The following is a 23,541-nucleotide window of genomic DNA, read 5'->3' as shown; positions in this document are numbered from 1 at the left end:
CTATTGCAACCAACATGTCATCGCTGTAGCAAAATACTACTGCGACAACTTCGTTTTTTCGTCGTTGTAGGTCGTTACACATACGGACCAACAACGACACTATTTTGGCGATGACTTCTGGATCTACAGCGACGACAAAAGTCATCGTTGTAGAGTCTTTTTCTTGTAGTGGTATAAGGATGAGCCTTCCATTTTAAGATCCAATCATGAACTTGATGTTTATTTTTATTATTTTTTAATGGGGCATTATATTTGCACCCCAAGAATATATATATAGGCACCCCATCAATTAAAAAAATTAATTTTTAAAATCATTTATACCACTTTCTCTCAATAACTTTTTTACATTTTTTTAATTCTTTTTTTGTTAATTTCAAGAATTTTATTTTATCTTATTTTCTTATTTTTAAAAAAAATAAAAATATAATACATAAATTTTTAGAAAAAAAAAACTTTTATTTTAACAAATTCTTATATTTTTTTTTAATTTAAATATTTAAAATATATGTTATTTATATGTATTTTTTAAAATATGAAAAAGTGAAAAAATTAGAAAAATGTAAACATAAGTTGAAAAAAGATATATATTATATATTAATTTTTAATAAAAATAAGGTGTTCTAATCAAATTTTGGGGAGCAAATATATTGCTATTTTTTAATTAAAAAATAGATGCAGTTAAGGTTTAATAGTTCAAGGTTAGATTTGTTTTGTATTGTTTAAATATTTTGAGCAGCTTTTTTACAATCACTGCCTCAATCCAACAATTCTTTTATTATTATTAGTGTTTTTCTTATATATTTTTATTTTTGACAAAGAGGTTACATTATCTCAAAACTATACCAATATATATTATGTTTTTTAAATATTTATAATATTAATTTGCAACAAAGATTTTAAACTTCTTATTTTCGTTATGTATGTTGTAAGCTTTTGTAGTTATAAGTTAGTTATTGTCACCTTACAAAAAAGTTAATTATTTTTCATTTTATTTATGGTGTTTAGAAGGAAAACTTTTTAGTTATTGTAAGAGTATTATTATTTATTATTTATTACTTTTTAATAGTATGTTTCATTTTATTAATTTTTCATCTTCATTTTCTATTGATCCCTATTTACAGCCTATGATTTTTTCTGATATACATTCTCTTTATTTTATGTATATTAAAAATTAAATCATAACAGTGGACACATAACTATCAATTAAAATAATATTTATTGTAATAGTTATTATATTTTGCCTACATGTATACTTGTTATTAGTAATTTGGTTTTGGTTGTTGAGTTTTTCTCACGACATCATCATTATAGAGGGTAGATCAAATGGTAATACCTTCGTGCACTTCAAAGATTAGTTTTTTGTTTCTTTGTTCTTTCCAACTAACAAGAATATTTTTCTTCTAAAACTTATAATGGAAGACTTTTCTACCAATGTAAATTTTTTTTATTATTTTATTATTCAGTGATTAATTCACTTCTATTTGTTTATTTTGTAGGTTACTATTCTATCCGCACATAATAATAAAGAGTCATTTTTCTTGGTAGCTAATGCATGCAGTGGTACTATTGTTGTTAATGCCGTGAACTCAATGCTATGTATTCTTCAGTGGTTTCCACTTATCTCTCTTTCCTTTTGATGGATTTGTTTTGGTTGCACACTTTGTTTTCTTTGAAAATTCTCTTGTTTATTGAGGCCAGCCCATAAGGATATACAATGGTGACCCTTTGGCTTCATGCTACGCACTTTCTATTACTTATGATATACAATGGCATTTGGAGCTTGGTTTCAATTTCACTTTTGTAGGGGTTGATTCTGAAGTTGTAATATCTGTCATTTCTTCCAAAAAAAAGTTATTTCTCTTTGAGGTGATCTTCTTGGGAATATTAGATATTTTTCGGGTGTGTATGTGACCCATGTGTTATGCAATGATAATATTGTTATTCATGAAATAGCGAAAGAAGCATTACTTATAAAAAAAATGAGATTACTTTGATAAAATAGATTTGGATTATGACTTACATATTTAAAGTTTCAAATCAACCAGTATTAGTTTGTTTATAAAAAATAAAAATAAAGGTTAGAATTATATAATGGGTTTATACTTTTTTGGACCCTATGTTTTGTGCCATTATCTGTTTGAACCCTGTGTTTTGATAAATTATTTTTTGGACCCTAAGTTTTGTAAAATAGTTAAAATAGAACCTTAAACTCAATTTTAATAAAAAAAAAATTGAATATAACAACATAGTTTTTAAGCAGAATGATTTTATTTTTATTCTGAATTATTAATTTGGTCAATTATTTGTGATTTTAGCTGAGAAATCATTGACCAAAATTGAGTTTAGGGTTCTATTTTAACTATTTTTACAAAACATAGAGTTCAAAAAGTAATTTGTCAAAATACAGGTCCAACCAGGTAATGGGACAAAGCACGTAGTCAAAAAAGTATAAATCTTTTTTATAATTGTGACATGAAATACATTTATTATGCTGCGGGTACGTGGACACACTTAACAGGTATATACTTTTTTTTTCTAAAGAAAAGGCATATTTAAATTGTTGAAATTGACACCTTCGCTCGTGGGGAGTGTGTGAATTTAGATTTAGTAGTGCAACGGTACATAGAAAAACACTTCCATGGTAATTAATATTATTTTTATTATCCAATATAATTTGTCTTTATTTATCTCAAATTAATTTTATATTTTCTAATATTTTTAGAAAGTTTTGTAAGATATTAGCATAATGTATATTATAACCTTTTTAAATAATTAAATTTTCATTCCAAAATTGTCAATTTTTTCTTAAAAGGTAAACAATATATATTTTAAATACATTTTTTATAAGGAGGCGATGAATTTTAAATAAAACGAGTAAAGATTAAATATTAGAAATTATAAAATCAGTTTCAAGTATATAAATAGATAGCATTGTTGTCATTTTTAATAATAATAATAATAATAATAATATAATAATCTATACATTTTGGTGGGACCCAGATTGCAACGACCACCAAACATGCATTAATTCAAACCAGGCGACCATACCTCTCTCTCTCTCTCGACAAGAACAAAAGAACCTATCAAGGTTAGGCACCGAAGAAATTAATTAATTAGTACAACGCAAATTTAAAGCATAACTACCAACAAATAACCCTCTCCCAAGTCTCGACCCCACTCTTTACAGCCTATAAAATAAGCAGCTTGGAGAGATCACTCTACCAACAAATACTACCTTAAGTACTTCTAGATTAATCTACGTACAAAATCAAACACAACCTCATAATAATACTGCTATTCAGTCCCTCATCATTACCATTATGGCAAGCTCTTCAGTTGTGAAGCTTCTCTGCATGGTGGTCATAGCCATGGTGGTGGCTGCACCAATGGCAAATGCCATAACATGTGGGCAAGTGTCTACCAGTGTTGCACCATGCCTCAACTACCTCAAGAGTGGCGGAGTTGTCCCTGCCGCATGCTGCAATGGGATAAGGTCACTGAACAGCGCGGCCAAGACCCCGGCTGACCGCCAGGCTGCATGCAAGTGTCTGAAGTCGGCTTCTAGCAGCATCAAAGGACTCAACTTAAATCTCGCTGCTGGACTCCCGGGCAAGTGCGGTGTCAACATTCCATACAAGATCAGCCCCTCTACCAACTGCAACAGGTAACATATAATTATATATAATTTATACTTTTTTTTTTTATAATTGTTCAAATATATTATAAATTTTATTATATGTATCAAAGATTTTCAATAATGAGCAACCATTCAATCAATTTAATTATTGATTCAACAATGTATGATGAACGGAATGTCATTCATAACCAAATTCCAAAATATAATTAATGTCAACTTATCTAATCCTAACTGTACAAATAATTAAAGTTGATGCGCATATGCATCTATGTTGTTTTATATGGTATACACAATCTTCTAATTAATATGGTATACATAACTAATTAGCTACATGTTACTTATGGTATTTTTTTTCTTGTTAATTAATGCAGTGTGCAGTAAGCATTTTGAAGCATACATCATGAGGGTGATTTTCCAGCGTGGCATGAGAAATATATAGTACTATAGAAAAACATGAGAATAAAGAGTGTGGGTTTATATCCGTACACGAGCGTCTGTTGCTCTTATGGGTCGCTTTTTATCAATAGCGGTAACTTCATGTACCTTTTATCCGCAGTAATAATGAATTGTGATAGCACATTTACATTATATGATTTTAAGTGCTTCCACTCTAATATCTGATGACACTTTATAACTAGTTAGTGTTATTTAATATTATTTTTTAAATTAAAATGAGTGATATCTCATATTGAATTGCATCAATAATAAATGCCTCTCCTTGTAGTATTAAACACCATGTATCCCTTAACAACACTCATTCATATATTATCTCAAGTAAAACAGATGCCAGTTTAATAGTCTTTCCATGGACTTTTGTTATTATTGGAATATCACAACCTTTGAAAGTATTTTTTTCATTAATTAAACATACTATTAAGCTATAAGCCTTCCGTTTTCATACTCGGTTTCATTATTTTATGCAATCGATTAACATATAATATTTTTTTTTTCAAACATACATAATAGACATGACCTTTTTACGTTGATTTTATTTACAAACCCATGTAAAAATTAAGTCTTGGTGGGAAAATATTATTATATGTTAATTGGCTTTGAAATAAAATCGATGTAATAGTCTAATATCAATTTATATATATATTTTTAAAAAAATAGCCATAACTTCCCCTACAAATGTTTATATAGAAAATATTCGCAATACTAATTTTATATTACAAACAATATTAATCAACAAATAAAAAACAATCACTACTACAAAAACGGGATTACTGTCGCTATTGAGCAACGACGACAGTCGACTAACTATCGTATTTGCCTATGCCGGCGTAAGAATAGCTACGCTGACAGTTATTAGGTGTCGCCGTTGCTGGCAACCCCGATAATTATTAGGTGTCGTCGTTGCTTACGCCGACAGTTATTAGGTGTTGTTGTTGCTTCCAAAAAATTTATCTATTTTTATTTAAATTAAAAATTATGATTTAAATGAAACATTTATATAAAAATCTAAATGATACTGAGATAAACATAGAGGGTTACCTCTACAAACTCTATGTAGAATTCATTCACTCACATCCATCATTATCTAGTCATTCTGTGATCTCATCAGCCTATTGTAGCGACCCAAAATTACTAATAAGGCTTAAGGACCTTGATTAGTGTGCCGGGAGGGCATAATTGGAGGTTATGTGAATCAATAGTGTGAGAATGCATGTTTATGAGTATTGGGTGAGCATGCGGGCCCTATTCGACTGGTAAGGGCTTAATCGTAATTTTGGCCCGTTAGGGCATAAACGTAATTGTGTGTGATAAATTGTTGAGACCACATTATTATGTGGATAGGTAGATATATATATGTGAAATATATGAGAACCACATTATTATGTGGATAAATGTGCAGCCGGTGACTTGGAGCGATCCTAGGGAGCTAGATAGCAGGAAGGTCACAACGGGGTTTAACGCTTGACTTTAGGCAAGTCAGGGGTACTTTAGGTATCGTGTAGTGATTTGGACTATCGGGTGATGAAAATAAATATATGGAGATATATTTGAGGTTAGAATGTTTAGGCGGGAGTACTGAGGAATTTTACTATTTTGCCCTCGGGGACGTTTCCGGTACCCCAAGCTTTGGGATTAGTCTAACAACCTAAGGATATACTTGGAAAGACTTAGAAAATACTAGATAGAAAATGTAAACCGACCTCTCAGCCTTCTCTCCCTTCTCTCTCTTTCCTCTCCCTCTTAAGGAAGAAAAACTCTGATTTTGTAAAGGGAAACTAGCTAATTTCTGGGAATTGAAGGGGATAAGCTAGAGGATTAGCTCAAGAACTAATCAAGGACTGAATTAGAGCCAAGGTAAGCATTGGTTTTTGTTCTGTGGTTAGGAACTTCAAGAAAAATGGCTGGGTTTTGAATATTTGTGGTTTTTGCATTTAGGGTGGAATTTGAGGCTGGAATTTTGAAGCTAGGCCAGGGAAACTTGTGGAGAGGTGATACTGCAGCTAAGGTAAGTTTCAATTTAAAGTTTAATGGTCGAATTCTAGAAATACCATGGCTGATTTTGAGTTTGTGGGTTTGAAATCTCATAAATTGGAATTGGGATTTTGGTGAGTGTTAGGCTGGATTTCTGGTTGGATTGCGTTGTTTAAATTATTCTAATGATGTTGTTATTAATTGGTTTTGAGTTGGGGGCTTTGGGATGGCTTAAGATGAGGTTTAGAGATTGAAAATGGTGGATTTTTCTGGGTTCGAAGGGTTGGGCTGCGGCATGGTTCTTGGTGAGCCGCGACCCTTCGAGGTTCTTGCATGCTGAGGAAGGACGGCGGGCCGCGGCATGGTCCAAGCAATGCCGCGGCCCTTACCTGTTTTTGTGCCCATGAAGGGTTCTGTCAGGGGCCATGCCGCGGCATGGATGGCCCATGCCACGGCGCTTAAGGGATTTTGAGATTTTAGGCTTGGGAATTTAACCTAGGGTGCTCGGGGTTGAGTCTTTTACCATATTTGGTGAAGTTCAATGTTCCGAGGACTAGAACTTGGTTTAGAAGCTCATTTAAGATTGTTAATGGTATTTTTTATCTTTGTTGTGACTAGGTGCTAAGCTAGGGATCGGGGATCGGATCGCGCTCAAGGAGCATCGCTTATAACTAGCTCGTTTAAAATCCAAAGGTAAGAAAGTTGCACCTGATTATGTGGCTAGGTTGGGACTAAGTGTTCCCAATGTTTGTATGCATTGTTATGTGAATGTGATTAACCATGTGGACATGATGGGACTAAGAGCTCCCTACACTTGTATATCATGTTATGAGATGGTGTTATTATGCCATGGGACATGCGATAATCGACCTAAGAGTGTCGGAATCAATATTTGCGCACAGGGCGCGGCTCGGCCACTGGTAGCTGAGGCAGCTTATCTATCACTGAGCTCGGTTAAGCTGGCCGGAGTCAGTGAGTATTACACTGGGGGCGGCCCAGGAGAGCCGAAGACAGTGTATTAAATAAAGGGTGCGACTAAGGGCGCTGACCCTGAATATCATTTGATGATGTGATAAACTGTTAATCTGTTGTGTGTTATCACTGATTGGATAAATGTTATGAAATGCTGAGTTCCTGGTTGTGCATTGTGAAATATTTGATAAATGTTGTTGATCCTGCTATGTTATCATGCTTTATTGCTGGGCCTCGGCTCACGGGTGCTACGGGGTGTAGGTAAAGGCAAGGGTAGGCTGAATCAACCATGAGTTGGAGAGCTCTGGGGGCGAGGTGTACATTGTCAGTTGCTTGGCCGCCACGGTCGAGGAATTGTACAGGAACAGAAACCTAAAATGTATATTTTGCCATTAGAGTGGCTTGAATTATTTGTAACTCTTGGAACTTGTTGTAACTAGGACATCTAAATTCTGTTTTGAGTTTCCATGTATTAAACTGTCGTTTTTAATGAAAATAGCCTGTTTGTGACCAAAATCTTTTATTCCTAATCTGTTGATGACATTGAATTCACACTTTGTTTAAATGACTTGATTAGAAAGTCCTGCACTATTTTAAACACACAGTGTAACGGTCTTGGTTATCCAGGGCGTTACACCTATCATTGATCTTTTACAATCAAATGATCCAATCAAGTCCTCCTATGAGATGGGTTAAAATGTTGTTCTTTGAAAACCCTTCTCAAAATTTCCACAAGTCATCCCATTAGTTCCTCTCATTCTGGTTAAGGCTTCTTACCAATCTGGTGCACTCCTTTCCAACTTGGACATATTAAAATCAACATGATACTCTTTAGGAGTTCCCATAATGTTTAAACTCTTCTTTATCTGCCTTGACCATCTTTCAGCCACCATGGAATCTTGTCCACCTTTAGACTCAAGCATTTGAATCCGGTGGAAGATCAGGAAGTGATGGCTCTGTCGAGCAGCTGGATCCATCTGTTGGGCAGGAATGCCTCTTAAAGCTTCAAGAATGGCATTCATAGGGAATGCAACTGGCAGAGAGGGAACCTCAGCCTCAGGGACATTATCTGTAGGCCTTCTCCTTGTTGTCCTTCCTTTTGGAGGCATTTTCTTAGGTCAATAAATCAAAAGGTAACTAGTTAGTGAGGAATGGATGCTATCTATATGCATACGCATTTATAGATCAAAATACTTTATTTTAAAATAAATTTAATCTATTTGGTGACACACTCTGAGGTATTTAAACCAAGTACTCTGATACAATTTTTCAGTCACGACTCGAGCCCTAGGTCATGGCAAATTTGTAATATCCATAACATGGGTGGTCAAAGGTCAGACTTTGACCCTTGTTGGAAAATAGTCTTTTTAAATGATCCTTTAATTTATATTAAATAATACTATAATTATCAGTCAAAATAATGGAACAACTCCTATAATTATATATGAAAATATTAGTGATAAAAGCATGATCATTTATCATTATACATGGAACAATAATATCCCAACAGTTATGTAGTCACCAAACAGTTAAATTTAATAAGTCATAAACACTCAAAATAATACTTAGCATCTACCATTCCTCATTCCTAACTATTACATAGCTAATTCAAATATACCGATCATTAGGTTCCAAATCAAATTCATATATAATGGTCAAAAGATAAGACAATAGCACTAAATAGAAATAGGCTAAACACATTGGCTCCATCAATAATTCATCTTTTCCACATTCGCATCACTAGGCTACTGAAATGAGAGAGATATAGGGGGTGAGCTTATAAAGCCAAGTACGAAATCAACTAATAACATAGGACCCAAAAGTTTAATACAACCCCTGCATGGTTAGCTTTGAAAACAAAACATACATCATCATGTATAAACTAAAATAGAGAGAAACCACAAATAATCATAAGATTATAGCTACAAGTGCACATTACATCTTCCACTAGATCCCTAATTCCCGTTACCCACCATAGAAAAATCAACATCCTAAACCGGGTAGCCGGACCTGATAACAACCACAAGAGGGAGGCTCAGAACACTTCCTGTATACAGATGCTAGGTCTTTACACCTACTGGTGAGTGCACACCTGATCTACCTATGATGACACAGAGACTAGGTCGTGAAACAACAACATGCAAAAATCATGATCACTATGGCTCTCATCGGTATAACCAAATGCATGAAAGATGAAAAGAAAGAAACATATTCCCTTTATATTTTAGAAAATTGGGCAGCATAACAACTGCATTAGAATAAAACCCAAAAATCATAACCTGCATAAATGAGTGAACAAAAATATATTTGGCACTCAGTGCCCTCAGAATAGATAAAAAAACATGCAGATTAAGTTTTCAAATTTTCAAACATTTTATTAATATCAAAATTGGAATATGTTTAATGCAATTCAGTACAAGCAAAAATAAGTCACTACTACAAAAACGGGCTTTCCCGACAGTTTTTAACTGTCGCTATTGAGCAATGACGACAGTCAACTAACTGTTGTATTTGCCTATGCCGGCGTAGGGGTAGCTATGCCGACAGTTAATAAGTGTTGCTGTTGCTGGCTACGCCGACAGTTAATACGTGTCGCCGTTGCTGTCAACGCCGACAGTTAATACGTGTCGCCGTTGCTGGCTACGCCGACAGTTAATACGTGTCGCCGTTGCTGGCTACGCCGACAGTTAATACGTGTCACCGTTGCTAGCAACGCCGACAGTTAATAGGTGTCGTCGTAACATTAAATTTATATATATAAATAATTTTTCGAAATATATTTTTTTAAACTTTTAATTATATTTTTAACAATTGAAGTTTGATATAAATTTAAATAAAAAAATTACTCACATAATTAATTATTATTACCATAACTTGTAAAAAAATTATATTTATCATAATAAAAATCCATATTCATACAACATTTATTCATATAATTGAAATGTAAATAATACATCAAATCCCCAAGAGACTAAATAATTCTCAATAAAAATTCATTATTCTCAATGTAAATAATACATCAAATCTCACTATACATAATTCTTACAAGCAAGAAAGAAAATAATACCCAACAACTTGAAGAAGAATTTCTTGTTGCCTTGGTTCACTTATATAATTGTCTTGGTTCTCTTAAATATCCAAGTAAAGTTTTAGCCTACAATATAGAATAAACACCATTAAAGTCAAGCCAAAACTAAAATAAATAGAGAACTTGAAGCTGCAGAACAAATAAAAAAGATGATCGTAGTTTTCAGTCACAAAAATGATTTTGGAATGAACACCAAAATTGGCAATCTAGCTAGCCAGAATTAATAATGAACATAAAATGAAAAGGATCCAAGCAATAAGAGTTATGCTCAATGCAAGGCACATATAGGAGTTACTTGTAACTTTAACTTCCAATATGATAATAAAATACATACCAGAGTAGCTAGGATGCCGAGAGAGAGAGACGGACCCAACATAACAAGCCCAAAAAATTTCTCCTTTCATACAAAAAAATAAAATAGAATTAATACACCCAAAAACATATATTTATTTTTATATATATATATATACAACCATATATATAATCAGATTCATAGAGAGAGAAAACTGAAAGAGTGAGCCAACTAGCCTAATAAGATTTCTATGTTAAAGTTTGGATATCAATATCATCTCATTCTTACATTCTTCATCGCCTTGTGATGAGCTAGAAGACAATCTTTCTACTGCTACTTCTCATGTAATTGTCTATGCAAATTTCCAAAACATTATTTATTAACTAATAAGTTCACTCACATCTATCTCATTTTAATGCATATATTGGATTTTATTTTCTCTTGAAAACCAAATGACCTTATAAACAAGACTAAATATCCTCAAAGTCGTATTTTAATGCATATTAGTATATAAAACACTCAAAGTCTCCTTACTCTATACATAAATAAGAATATAACCCTCAAAAACACCAATAATGTCTAAACGAAAAAAATCAAAATCCAATTTCTTTTAACAAAAAGTCTTCAAAACTTTGAAAGTTTTGAACTAAAGCAAATTATGATCTAACAAAGCAGTACAAGCAAAGAATTGAGCATCAAACAGAAAGATATTCCAGAAAATATATTTGATTATAGCCAAAGCCCAAACTTACAAAGTTAATCAATCTCCTTATGAAAACAATGAAGAATCATTCTTCAAAGTGATGAATTCTTGCACAAGCACAAAACAAATTATCATTTTGAACAAAAACTGTTAAAAGCAATTTCAAGGCAATTGTCCATAAGAGTAAACCAAAATATCATACATCAAGCATCAAAAAAATTGAAATCATCAAACTTTACAAATAAAAAAAATAAAATTAATAACTTGTATCCATAATTTAGTTAAACTTTGAGAACTATATGAAGTTATAAATACAATTGATGAAAACAAACACGAAACATAGTAAGACTATAATTTATTCACAAAAAAATAAAAAATAAACAAAACATCCTGATTAGTAAAAAAACACGGAACAATTATTATAAGCACAAACATCATAAAAGATTATGCTGTCAAAATCAAGAGAAAGTGTCTAAAGTATCTAATTACATCTTCTAAATACAAATTTTATACTTTAAATATTATATCTTATAAATACAAATAACCTAACATTATTTATATATATATAAACAAAGATAAAAGGAAAACAAGACCAGCTGGTGCAATTTTACCTTCAAACAAATATAACAGAAATGAATATATATACAGCAACTAGGACTTTACCTTCAAACAACTAAAAACAAGACCATCTGGTGCGATTTTAAACTTGCATAGTTCTCCAATAAACCTAATGTTCCTAATCTTTGTTTCAATGTTCATTTGATCCTGCAACAAAATATAATTCAATTGAAAATCTTGATTGCTCATCAAAATGATAATAACAAAATAATTTAGAATATTATCCACTTCAAGTTTTAGCCTCGTACAAATATATTTTCAAACGTACCTTTTTATTAATTAAGAAATGAAACTCCTCTTCTAGCATTTGTAGGAGCATGGAAGAAACATCTTTCATGCATGTTGATAATGTGGGAACCATGCGTAGATAGTATGGTAGCAGTTCCAATGAAGTCCTTGGAACATTAAACAATGCCCTCACAAGCTTTTTTCGACTTGCTTTTGAATTCAAGTAACAAAATTCTACCTTTATGTATATTACAACAATTAGTAACATCTTCAAGGTAGAAGTTCACATATCAAAGAAAAAAAAAATTATATGAATACAGATTAAAAAAACGAACAACAAAGAAGATTAAAGACGTATGATTGTAGTCGAATTTCATAGTAACAAAGAACAGGGACTCAGGAGTATACTTACTGTGAATTGATCTATAAGATCATGGCTCACACAACCTGGAAGCCTCTGCAATAAGGCATCTAAATTCGTCCCTTCAATACTTTTTAATTTCTCTTTTTCAGTGTCTCCTTTCTTATCAGCATTTTTTTCTTTCCCTTTCTCTTTTTCAGGGTCTTTACTCTTCTCCTTATCCTTTTCTTCCTTTTCTTTCCCTTTTTCTGCACTTCTGCCCTCCTGTGAAGCACCCGAATTTGTAAAACTCTCTCAAGTGTCTTGGGCAGTTTGTTGAACTTGGTCTGATTCAGGTGCCAGTTCCTTCAAAAGAATTAAAAGAAAAGGAATGTTCTCATAAGCTGTGATCCAAAATGTAACAGAATCCCAGGAACATATGCTTGCAAACAAAGTAAAACTCCATATTTGAGAAAGAAAAAAAAGCACGGCTCCATACTATATATCTTACATTAAATACAGTACATGGTTCACAAGCATGTAACATCACAATAATAAAATTGAATACTCTTAAAGGGGGTTCATTTAGCAGGAAAATAAAAAGCACGGGAGGTTCATTAGATATGTACTTCAGTACATAATGTAAATTTAGGAAACAAACATAATGGTTGAATATGAAAGAGTGAATCATGAAACACGTTAGATAACAAAACAGAACATATCCTAAATATAAAATAGCACAAATCATTCCAGTTAAGCTTTGTGGTACATGAGTGCCAAAGAATATGTCAAAGGTTCTACACAGGGAGAGAAGAATATTACAAGGTGTTATACCCAGATTTCGAGCCGTAGAAAATATGACCTCGAAAGCTGAGTTCGCATTAAATGGTCTCGTGAGGGTTAAGGGTATGCTCTACGATTGTAAATCGGAGCCTGCAAAGTGTGATACAGATCTCGAATATGGTGACCTCGAAATGATCTCGATCTCGAAGGATAGCTCTGTGAGCCCCTCATCTTCAGAAGCAACTTCGGAGCAGGGATCTCGAGCTCGATATGCCATCTCGAAAGAAATGTAAGCTCAGGAAGTGTCAGCGGCTCGCACAATGACGTGAAGCCTTGGAGATACGCAATGACTACCTTGAATGTCTACAAGTGTTGTAGATATGGGATATGATCCTCATTTATTAATGTAAATCCCCAAGAATCGTGGGATATTATTTGGTCAGTTATGCGTTTCCTGGTCTTCAGGGATGTTTCCTTTTATATCTGATTATAGGCATTTAAAGCCATTTATTTTATTCACAAAAGAGTAACTACCCAAAATATGTGGGATAGTATTCTGCATCCTTCTCTATAAATAGAGAAGGCATGCACCATTGTAAAGGATCGAATTTCTGATTCTTGAGAGAAAACTCTGGAGAATTCATGCTAAAGGATTGTTCAGAGATAATCTTGAGATTAATAACAGAGACTCGTGGACTAGGCAGATTTAACTGCTGAACCACGTAAAAACCGCGTGTCTGATTCGTTTGTTTGTTTTAGCCATTGTCTTTAATTGTTTGCGTGCTCTCTTCTTTTATCTGTTGAGGAAAAGCGGCGTCAACAGTTTGGTGCTTTCATTAAGAGCCTCAAGCATCCATCCCTGAGAGATTCATGGCTACAAACAATCAGAACACTCCTGAAGAAAATTACCCAAGGCGTCCTGGAAAACAGCCAATGGAGAACCTGGACGCTGATGAAAGGAGTGGGTCCTCTGATTCCCGGGGACCACCTCCACAACCAAGGGATGAGGACATGTACTATAACCCTGAGCGTTATGTCCCTATTGTAGAATTGGAGAATCGGCAGTTGAAACAACTGCTGGCAGATGCCAACAAACGTAACGAGGAGTTGACTAGGATAGCCGCGGAGGCGCAGGTGGCTCAGCCCCCACCTCCGCGCGAAGACCGAGCCCCTCCTCCAAGGGACGTACACGTTCCTCCCCGGAAGCCCCATGGACGTCCACGAAAAAATGCTAACACAAGGAGGCCAGCTCAGCCTCCAGCACCAACAGAGCCATCTGCTCCTTCTAGGCCTCAGAGGAGTACCCGAGCTCGGGTCCCGCCTAATCCACCTGTGGAAGTGCCTGCAGGAACTGAGAACAACCAAGCTCCTGTCGAGGCTCGGACTCAGGTTCCTGGTAGCGCACCAAACGCAACCGGCCCATCTCGGGCAAATTCTGGACCTTCCAGGCCGAGGCAAGGACGGCAACCACCGTCACCTATACGGTTTCCTCCGTCTCCCATAAGATATCCTTCACCTCCCCGCAGGAACGCTCAACCTGGTCGAGATCAGGATCAAGGGCGTACAGGGGAGAGACAAGGAAACGGGGAGACGTTCCAGGGGCGGAAAGGCGCGCCATCCGAGAGAAGTTAGACGTCCCGATCTCGTACTGCAGTGACGAGGCGACGTAAAAAGGATCCACCACGAAATGACCGATCGATGAGTTTCACTAGCGATGAGTCCGGAGAAACAAGGTCTGTCAGTAAACACGACCGGGGTCGTAAAAATACTGGGAATCACAAGAGCCATCCCGACCTGCGCAATCACCTGAATCAGAGCAGGGGAAAGGGAGATCAGACAAACCCGGATCTTAGGAATCATCTGAATGGGCGTAGAGATCCCTCACGGAGACGCGAGCCTGGGATCGCGATTAATGACTATCAATTCCAAACGCCGCCTAAGGACCCAGTACAAGAAAGGATCGATCAGCTCGAAAAAGCCTTTAGGCTTTTGAAGAATGAACGAGGAAACGGTCGATATGAGGACTCTGATGAGGAACTCGAGCCGTTTGCTCCCAATATTTCTAACACTCAGTTCCCCCAAGGGTTCCGGATTCCTCATGTCCCAGCGTTTGAAGGAAAAACCGACCCATGCAGCCATCTGAGTACATTCAACACTATTATGAGAGCTAGTAACGTAGGTTACGAGCTCAGATGTATGTTGTTTCCAACATCATTGGCCGGGCCTGCCAAGAGTTGGTTCGAGAAGTACAAGAGACATTCTATAACTTCGTGGGATCAATTGTCTAGAGACTTCAAGAAGCAGTTCCGGGCTATGGTGGGAGTCAGACCCGAAGCATCCACTTTGACTAACGTCCGACAACAACCAGGCGAAACACTAAAGAGCTACCTGACAAGATTTAATCTAGAGGTCGCCCGAGCTCGTGACGTGGATGATAGCGGGCACTTGATGGCCATCCGAGCTGGTGTTTTACCCGGGAGTGCACTTTGGGATGACATACAAGGGAAACCGGTGAGGTCGATAACCGAGTTTAACAGACGGGCGCAGAAATTTGTTAATGTAGAGGAAGCGAGGTCAACACTCAAAGCGACCTCGCAGACCGAAACTACAACGATAAACATTAACTCCGCCTCAACCTCGGTTGACCCTCTAGTTACACAGCCTGCCTCGGAGAATCCTTCCAAGAGAAAAAAAAGCGAGGGAAATAATCCCGAGGCTGATGGAGGAAAGAAGAAAAAAGGAGAAAGATATTTCTCCGTATATAAAGTGCATACCGAGCTCAACGAGTCCCGGGAAAACATATACCTGGCTAATGAAAACCAGGTCCCCTTCAGGCGACCGGATCCTATGAGGAATCAAAAGTCCAAGAGGGACTCCAGCAAGTATTGTCGATTTCATAGGGACACCGGCCACACAACTGATGAGTGCCGACAGCTCAAGGACGAGATCGAAGGATTGATCTCGAGAGGTTATTTCCGGCAGTATGTCAAAAACCAGAATACTGGACAGGCTACTGCCAGCCAGAGAGTAGCCGCGCTTCCGGCAACACAGAATAATAACTCCCGATCTCGGGATGAGGATAGGCCTCCACCGATAGATGGAGAGGACGTAATAACCATCTCGGGAGGTCCTCATCTCGCAGGAGGGGGCAGAAATGCTAAAAAACGATATGTGAATGAGCTAAAGACAGGGGACGGGTCTCCATATGAACCCGAACCAAGGGCACCAAAAATCCAAAGGGTTGAGACTCAGCCTATAACCTTCACCGAGGAGGATGCCTCTCACGTCCAGTTCCCTCATCATGATCCACTCGTCATCACCCTACAGCTTGCCAACAAAAGAGTGCGCCGAGTTCTCATAGACAATGGGAGCTCAGTTAACATTCTTTATAAAGCAACCCTAGAGAAAATGGGGCTCTCCCTTCGCGACCTGAGGGCTTGTGCAACCACTTTGTACGGCTTTTCTGGAGAAGGAACCGCTTGTATGGGGTCCATTGAACTCCCTGTGACCTTGGGAGACTATCCAATCTCGGTGACCAAGATGATGGAGTTCGTGGTAGTAGAGTTACCATCTGCCTACAATGTATTGCTCGGGAGACCCGCCCTGGTCGGGCTGGGGGCAGTTTCATCTGTAAGGCATCTAGCCCTTAAGTTCCCAACTCCAAGCGGGGTCGGAACATTGAAAGGAGATCAACTGGCAGGAAGGGAGTGCTACAGCATTTCCTTAAGGGGAAAGAAACAAACAAGCGCGCAAGCACTTGTTGTCATACAGTATAAAGACGGGACAGTTCTAAAAATTGACGAGGAGATCAATCCAAGGATTGAAGAGAAGATTGACCTCCAACCTTTGGAGGAGCTCGAAGAGGTTCAGCTCGATGAATCTAGTCCCTCGAAAAAGGTGAAGGTCGGGAAACACCTCCTAGACGAATCAAAATAGCAATTAATTTTCTTTCTGAAGAAAAACCAGGATGTCTTCGCGTGGTCCCACTCTGACATGGTGGGAATAAGCCCTAATATAGCGAGCCACGCATTGAATATAAACAAAAGCTTTCCTCCGAAGCAGCAAAAGCGAAGGCAGCTGGATGAAGACAGAAAGAAAGCACTAAAGGAGGAGGTGGACAGGCTGAAAGCAAATAATTTTATAAGGGACGCTTTTTACCCTGATTGGGTGGCCAATCCAGTGTTGGTCCCGAAACCCAATGGGACATGGAGGACGTGCATTGACTACTCACACCTCAACAAGGCCTGCCCGAAAGACTGTTTTCCCCTACCGAGAATTGATCAGCTCGTGGATGCCACGGCGGGGCATGGTCTGATGTCATTCATGGATGCCTATTCTGGATATAACCAGATTCCCATGCATGCCCCCGACCAAGAGCATACAAGCTTCATTACGGATAAAGGGCTCTACTGCTACAATGTCATGCCATTCGGACTCAAGAATGCCGGAGCAACGTACCAGCGGCTCGTAAACATGATGTTCTCAGAGCAAATAGGGAACAACATGGAAGTTTATGTTGACGACATGCTCGTAAAGTCTCAACTTAACAAGAACCATGTTGATGACCTCGAAGAGTGCTTTGGCGTGCTCAGAAAGTACAACATGAAGTTGAATCCTCAGAAGTGCACTTTTGGGGTGTCTTTAGGGAAATTTCTGGGTTTCATTGTCAACTCTCGTGGAATCGAGGCTAATCCCGATAAAATAAAGGCCCTGATTGATATGCCGTCACCTCGGAAGCATAAAGATGTTCAAAGCTTGACTGGCAGGATGGCAGCTCTGGGCAGGTTCATTTCGAAGTCAACGGACCGTGGTCTCCCGTTCTTCAACTTATTGAAAGGAAGTAAAAAGTTCGAATGGACAGACGAGTGCGAGCTAGCCTTTCAAGAGTTAAAAAGGCACTTGGCCGAACCACCTATCCTATCGAAACCTGAGACGGGAGAAGTACTGTTCTTATATCTCTCAACAACTGAACACGCGATAAGCGCGGTGCTCGTCCGAGAGGAAGAGAGAATACAGAAACCCGTCTACTATATCAGTAAAAGATTACTGGGGGCAGAGTCAAGGTATCCACTGATGGAGAAGCTCGCCCTCAGTCTGATCCACTCATCTCGAAAGCTCCGCCCTTACTTTCAGGCACATCCTATCCATGTACTGACAGATCAACCACTAAGGCAAGTCTTGTCGAAACCAGAGGCGTCTGATCGACTCCTTAAGTGGGCTGTTGAGCTCGGACAATTCGAGATCACCTACCATCCGAGAACAACCATTAAGGCACAAGCGTTGGCAGATTTTATAGTAGAATGCACCGGTACAGCCGACGACGAAGTAACAACCACGACCCACGAGCTATGGAAACTTTACGTCGACGGGTCGTCAAATGAAAATGGAGCGGGGGCAGGAGTTATTCTGATCACCCCTGCAGGGAGCAAATTTCACTCTGCATTAAGATTCGGCTTTAAAGCATCTAATAATGAAGCTGAGTACGAGGCTTTACTGGCGGGACTACGAATAGCAAAGGAACTCAAGGCCAGAGCTATACATTGCTACAGCGACTCCCAGCTCGTAGTTAATCAAATCTTGGGAGAATATCAGGCTCGTGGCACAAAAATGGCAGCTTATCTGGAGAAGGCAAAGTACGCATTGGAGTTTTTTGAGTTTTATGCAATCGAACAAGTTCCCCGAGAACAAAACTCAAATGCAGATGCCTTAGCTCGGCTCGCCACTTCCACTGAAAATGAGGAGCTGAATGTTGTACCCATAGAACATCTGTCAGCACCCAGCATTACTGAGTTAGACAAGGAAGATGTGTGCATGATCGAGACAGAACCGACCTGGATGAGCCCGATCGTTGAATACCTCGAAAATGGAATTCTTCCCAAAGATCGAAGTCAGGCTCGGAAACTAATGTATCAACTTCCTCGATACACCATCCTGGATGGAAGGCTATACAGAAGAGGGTATTCCATGCCATTGCTCAGATGCGTGACTCCCCCCGAGGCAAAGAAGATTATTAGAGAAGTTCATGAAGGGTTTTGCGGAGATCATACTGGGGGGCACAGCCTATCCAAGAAAATTATACGCCAAGGATATTTCTGGCCAACCATTAAGACGGATTCTTTCGAGTTCGTGAAAAAATGCGACAAGTGCCAGAGATTCGCCACGATACCCCGAGCTCCACCTTCCGAACTAACCATGTTGACGTCCCCATGGCCTTTTGCGGTATGGGGCATCGACCTCATAGGCTCACTCCCAACTGGCAAAGGAGGAGTAAAGTATGCTGTGGTCGCGGTTGATTACTTCACAAAATGGACGGAGGCTGAACCATTGGCGACCATAACTTCGAAGAAGATCCTGGATTTCGTGGTAAAGAACATCGTATGCCGATATGGAGTGCCAAGAAAGATTGTGTCTGACAACGGAACCCAGTTTGATTGCGACTTATTTTCCAACTTTTGTAACAAGAACGGTATAATAAAGAGCTTTTCGTCAGTGGCTCACCCTCAGGCGAACGGTCAGGTCGAAGCCGTTAATAAAACTCTCAAGAGTTCCTTGAAGAAAAAGTTGGAAGAAGCAAAGGGACGATGGCCTGAGGAATTACCCCAAGTCCTTTGGGGATATAGAACTACAGCTCGGACATCAACTGGGCATACCCCGTTTTCTCTAGCATACGGCTGCGAGGCAATGTTGCCCATTGAGGTCGAAATTCCGACAATTCGAACTCAGATTTACGACCAAAGTTCCAATCATACTCAGCTCGAAGAAACCCTAGACTTGATCGAAGAAAAAAGGGAGGAGGCTCAGCTGAGAAATGCTGCTTACCAGCAACGAACAACAAGATATTTCAATAAAAGGGTCCGAAGTCGAAAGTTCGGAGTAGGAGACCTGATTTTGAGACGAGTATTCTTAGCAACCCGAGATCCAGCAGCAGGAGTACTCGGGCCAAACTGGGAAGGACCATACCAGATAGAATCAGTCATCCGCCCTGGCGTATACAAACTTGCGAGATTAGATGGGAACCTCATACCACGAGCATGGAATGGCGAACACCTTAGACCATATTATCAATAGTGTAGGAAGTGTCGCCCGTAACCATGATTTTCTGTACTTAGTTTGTTTTTGAATTTCAAATAAAGGGTCTACTTTGTTTCACATGTAACTTATTTTTATTTTTGCAATCTCTCTTAATTTAATAACCTATGGTCACACTCATAGGATATTAAGGGGGCAACATTGGTATACATACCTCTAGCTTTAAAAAGAAAAAAAAATATACAATACAAAAAGTATTTGGATACAACCAAATACGCGAGCTAAGATAGTTCGGACTTAACCGAATTATAAAAAACAAAAAAGTATTTGGATATAACCAAATACGCGAGTTCAGATAGTTCGGACTTAACCGAGCGAGCTTAGATAGTTCGGACCTAACCGAATTATAAAAAACATTAAGTATTTGGAAATAACCAAGTATGCGGGCTTAGATAGTTCGGACATTACCGAGCTACCAAAAACCAAAAACGTTTGGAATTAACCAGATGTGCAAGCATAACAGGTTTGGAACAAACCAGCCAAATTATCGATCAATGATGAATGGGAGCCTAAACCCGTCACAAAATATGTCGAGATCGAGGCTGGAACATCTTAAAATAGTTTCGAACTCATAACCTCGGAGCTAAGATACTAAGGATGAGGGAAAGTGACTAAAAAGATTAACCAAATCATTCATATTACATGCCATATAAGTACTTTTCAGTTCATGGTTACAGTAATGTCCGACCTTGATAAATAACGAGGTTAGAAACGGATAAATCGAATAAACTATGCATGAATGCATCGAATTTCGAGCCTAAATCCAAACTATGTTTGTATGCATAAATAAACATAACCGGTCCATCAATTATAAAAATATGCAAAATATTTCGAACCAAGAAATGTAAGTATATAAAAGAATAATAAAGGGAATTGTATCAGCCCCGTGGGCACAAGTTGAAATAATTACAGAAATAATGGGACGCAGCCCCGAAAACTGATCTCCCCGAGGTCAGATTCAAAGAAGAGGAGTCTCCTTGGCCTTCTCAGCATCAGTGGCACCGGACCCCTCAGGACGAATAGCATGACTATCCTCCTGAGCTCCCTCCGAAACAGTACTCGGAGTAGCTTTATCCTTCTCGAGCTGGTCAGCCTCTTCCTTCTCGAGCCGGGCATTCCATCGTTCGAGGAAGGACGCCTCGAGGGGACCCAAAAAACTGGTGTCCAGTTCTTCGTTATAGGCCCACATCCGGTACATGGCTGAATCGACCGCCGTTTCCTTCTTTTCTTTGAACTCAGCAGTAAGGCGGGTTTTGATATCCTCCATGAGGTCGAGGGTGACGGCCTTGTCTTCCTCAAGCTTCTTGTTGGTCTCCCGAAGCTGGATGTTGTCTTTCTTCTGCTCCTCGAGTTCGTTTTTCAGCTTTCCGAGCTCCTTGGCCATTTCCTCACGCTCCTTAACCACTGCCTCGAGCTTAGTATTCACTGCCTTCAGGTCGTCATTCGCTTTAAGGTGGAGGTCCCTCTCCTCTTGGGCGAGGGTCCTGCTCGTATGGACCTCGTTGTTCAGCTCGTAATTAAGCTGGGCAGTGAAAGCAAGAGCCTGAAAAAAGGAAGAAACCATCATTAGCCTCGAGACAGCATGAATGTAAGCAAAGGGAATATATAGGATACTTACCGCGGCAGTGTGCTCGATACTCTTCTCGTACAGGACAGTGCGGTCCCGAGTGCCAGTTAGACACTGCCACTGAGGAGCCTCAAAATTGCCGTAGCTCTGGCCAATCCGGGACATTACATCCGAGATCAGCGTAGACCCGTGAGGACCGGCAGCATTATCCACCACATATGAATCCATATGGGTGGAAATAGTTAGCTTCTGGGCTCGGGAAGCAGAAGGTCTTTTGTCGAGCTGGGTAGAAGGCATTTGACCCGCCACAGGAGGTTGGGATTCAACCACGGCAGCGATATCAGTCTGCGAGGCCGGCGCCACCACAGGGACGACGACCTGCGAGGGTGGTATCGTCGTGGGGACATTAGTCTGGCCAGTCGACGCAGCAGCAGAGCTCGAAGCTGGCGGGGGAGGAGGAGGCGTTTTCCTGGATCTCTTGGAGCTTTTCCCAGGCTGACTGGTTGTCAGTCCCCTTGCCCTGGGGCGCTTGCTCCTCTTGGCACCCGCATTGTCGATGAGGGCGTCGAGGTCGGAGTCCATGTTGCCTGCACAAGTCATCACAGTGAGTCAGTGAAAGAAATACAAGTTACTCCAACACTATATAGAGTGGTGAAAGAAAAAACCTAACTGGAACTTTCCCCCGAGATCGAGCTTGGGGACCATGAAATTCCCCCGTCTTCAGAAGAGGCGGGGGGAGGGCCTTCCCTATAAGTTGGTGATAACCTCGAAAGGTCCCTATAGTCATTGGTCCCATACTGCACAGCTATCCCATTCCACATCTCGTCTGTGGTATACATAGTGTCATATTTCCCGAGCCCACTATCAAACCTATGGACACAGTCATCTACCCAACTCCATATATAGAAGTGATATCTATCCTGTGGGCACGAGACTAGTCTATTGGGCCTGTGTTTTAATAAAGTGGTAGACCACATTCGCGAAGTAGGAAGGGTTTTACCTCCATCAGAGTCCGAACCCGAGGCTTCATCATTTGCCTCGTTCCCTGACCGCGGACTTCTCGAGTGAATTGGGAGAGGTGTTTTCCTTTTCCTCCTCGGAGGAAGGATGCCTGTGGGCAGAGGCACTTCCTCCCAGCGTTCGTATTTCTTACTGGACCAGTCAGAGGTTGACTGGCCCTGTCCCAACAAGCCACAAGCTCGAAGCTTGTCCTCATGTAACAGAAATGAAAGAGACCTCCTGCCATAAGGGAGTCGGAGCAGGCTCCCTCTGTGCTCCTTCATTGTCTCGTCGGGGGTGGGACGCTGAAAGTTAGCTGAAAGGTGAGATACACTTCAACTAAACATGGATACAAGGGCTAAAGATTCGAGCTCAAAAATAGAAAGTAACGAGAATACTTACGAATTCGCCTAAACGAACGATGTCGAGACGGGAACAGACCGTCTGTCCAGAAAAAAGCCCTTTTGAAGTCAGGGGGATGGTTCGGAAGGTCTTCAAAGATTTTTGTCTCTTTGGGATAGCTCGAAAGGTAGTAAAAACCATCTCCTCCCCGAGCTCGGGAGGGATTACTCTTCAAACAAAAGAGGTATAAAATCTCTTGGGGTGAAGGTCCTATCCACCCCAGCTCGTGGAATAAGGACCTCAGGGCAGACAGCACCCTGTATGAATTGGTGTTGAGTTGGAATGGAGCCAACCCAACGAAATCGGTGAAATCTCTGAAAAAGGACTTCAGGGGCAGCAAAGCTCCTGCCTTTAGGTGTTCCTGGCTCCAGGCTGCGTACTTCACACTGGAATCGC

General features: G+C 39.2%; 2 protein-coding genes across 2 annotated transcripts; one reads left to right on the top strand and one right to left on the bottom strand.

Annotated features, from left to right (window-relative positions):
• The first annotated feature begins 3,216 nt into the window (after positions 1 to 3,216).
• LOC133800637 (non-specific lipid-transfer protein 1-like) lies at positions 3,217 to 4,225 on the top strand. The gene is made up of 2 exons (XM_062238660.1): positions 3,217 to 3,664; positions 4,009 to 4,225. The coding sequence occupies exons 1-2, from the start codon at positions 3,321 to 3,323 to the stop codon at positions 4,016 to 4,018; spliced, it is 354 nt and encodes a 117-aa protein (XP_062094644.1). The 5' UTR covers positions 3,217 to 3,320; the 3' UTR covers positions 4,019 to 4,225.
• Positions 4,226 to 9,950: 5,725 nt separating this feature from the next.
• Positions 9,951 to 12,197, bottom strand: LOC133802196 (regulator of nonsense transcripts UPF2-like). Its single transcript, XM_062240473.1, has 3 exons — positions 12,006 to 12,197; positions 11,783 to 11,884; positions 9,951 to 10,190 (listed from the first exon to the last, which is right to left on the bottom strand). Exons 1-3 carry the CDS (start codon positions 12,096 to 12,098, stop codon positions 10,140 to 10,142), a joined length of 246 nt encoding a protein of 81 aa, XP_062096457.1. The 5' UTR covers positions 12,099 to 12,197; the 3' UTR covers positions 9,951 to 10,139.
• Positions 12,198 to 23,541: the final 11,344 nt, after the last annotated feature.

This window comes from Humulus lupulus, chromosome 9, assembly GCF_963169125.1.
Source record: "Humulus lupulus chromosome 9, drHumLupu1.1, whole genome shotgun sequence".
NCBI lineage: Eukaryota > Viridiplantae > Streptophyta > Magnoliopsida > Rosales > Cannabaceae > Humulus > Humulus lupulus.
Note: the sequence above shows the minus strand (reverse complement) of the source record. Positions and strands in the feature narration are given on the sequence as shown.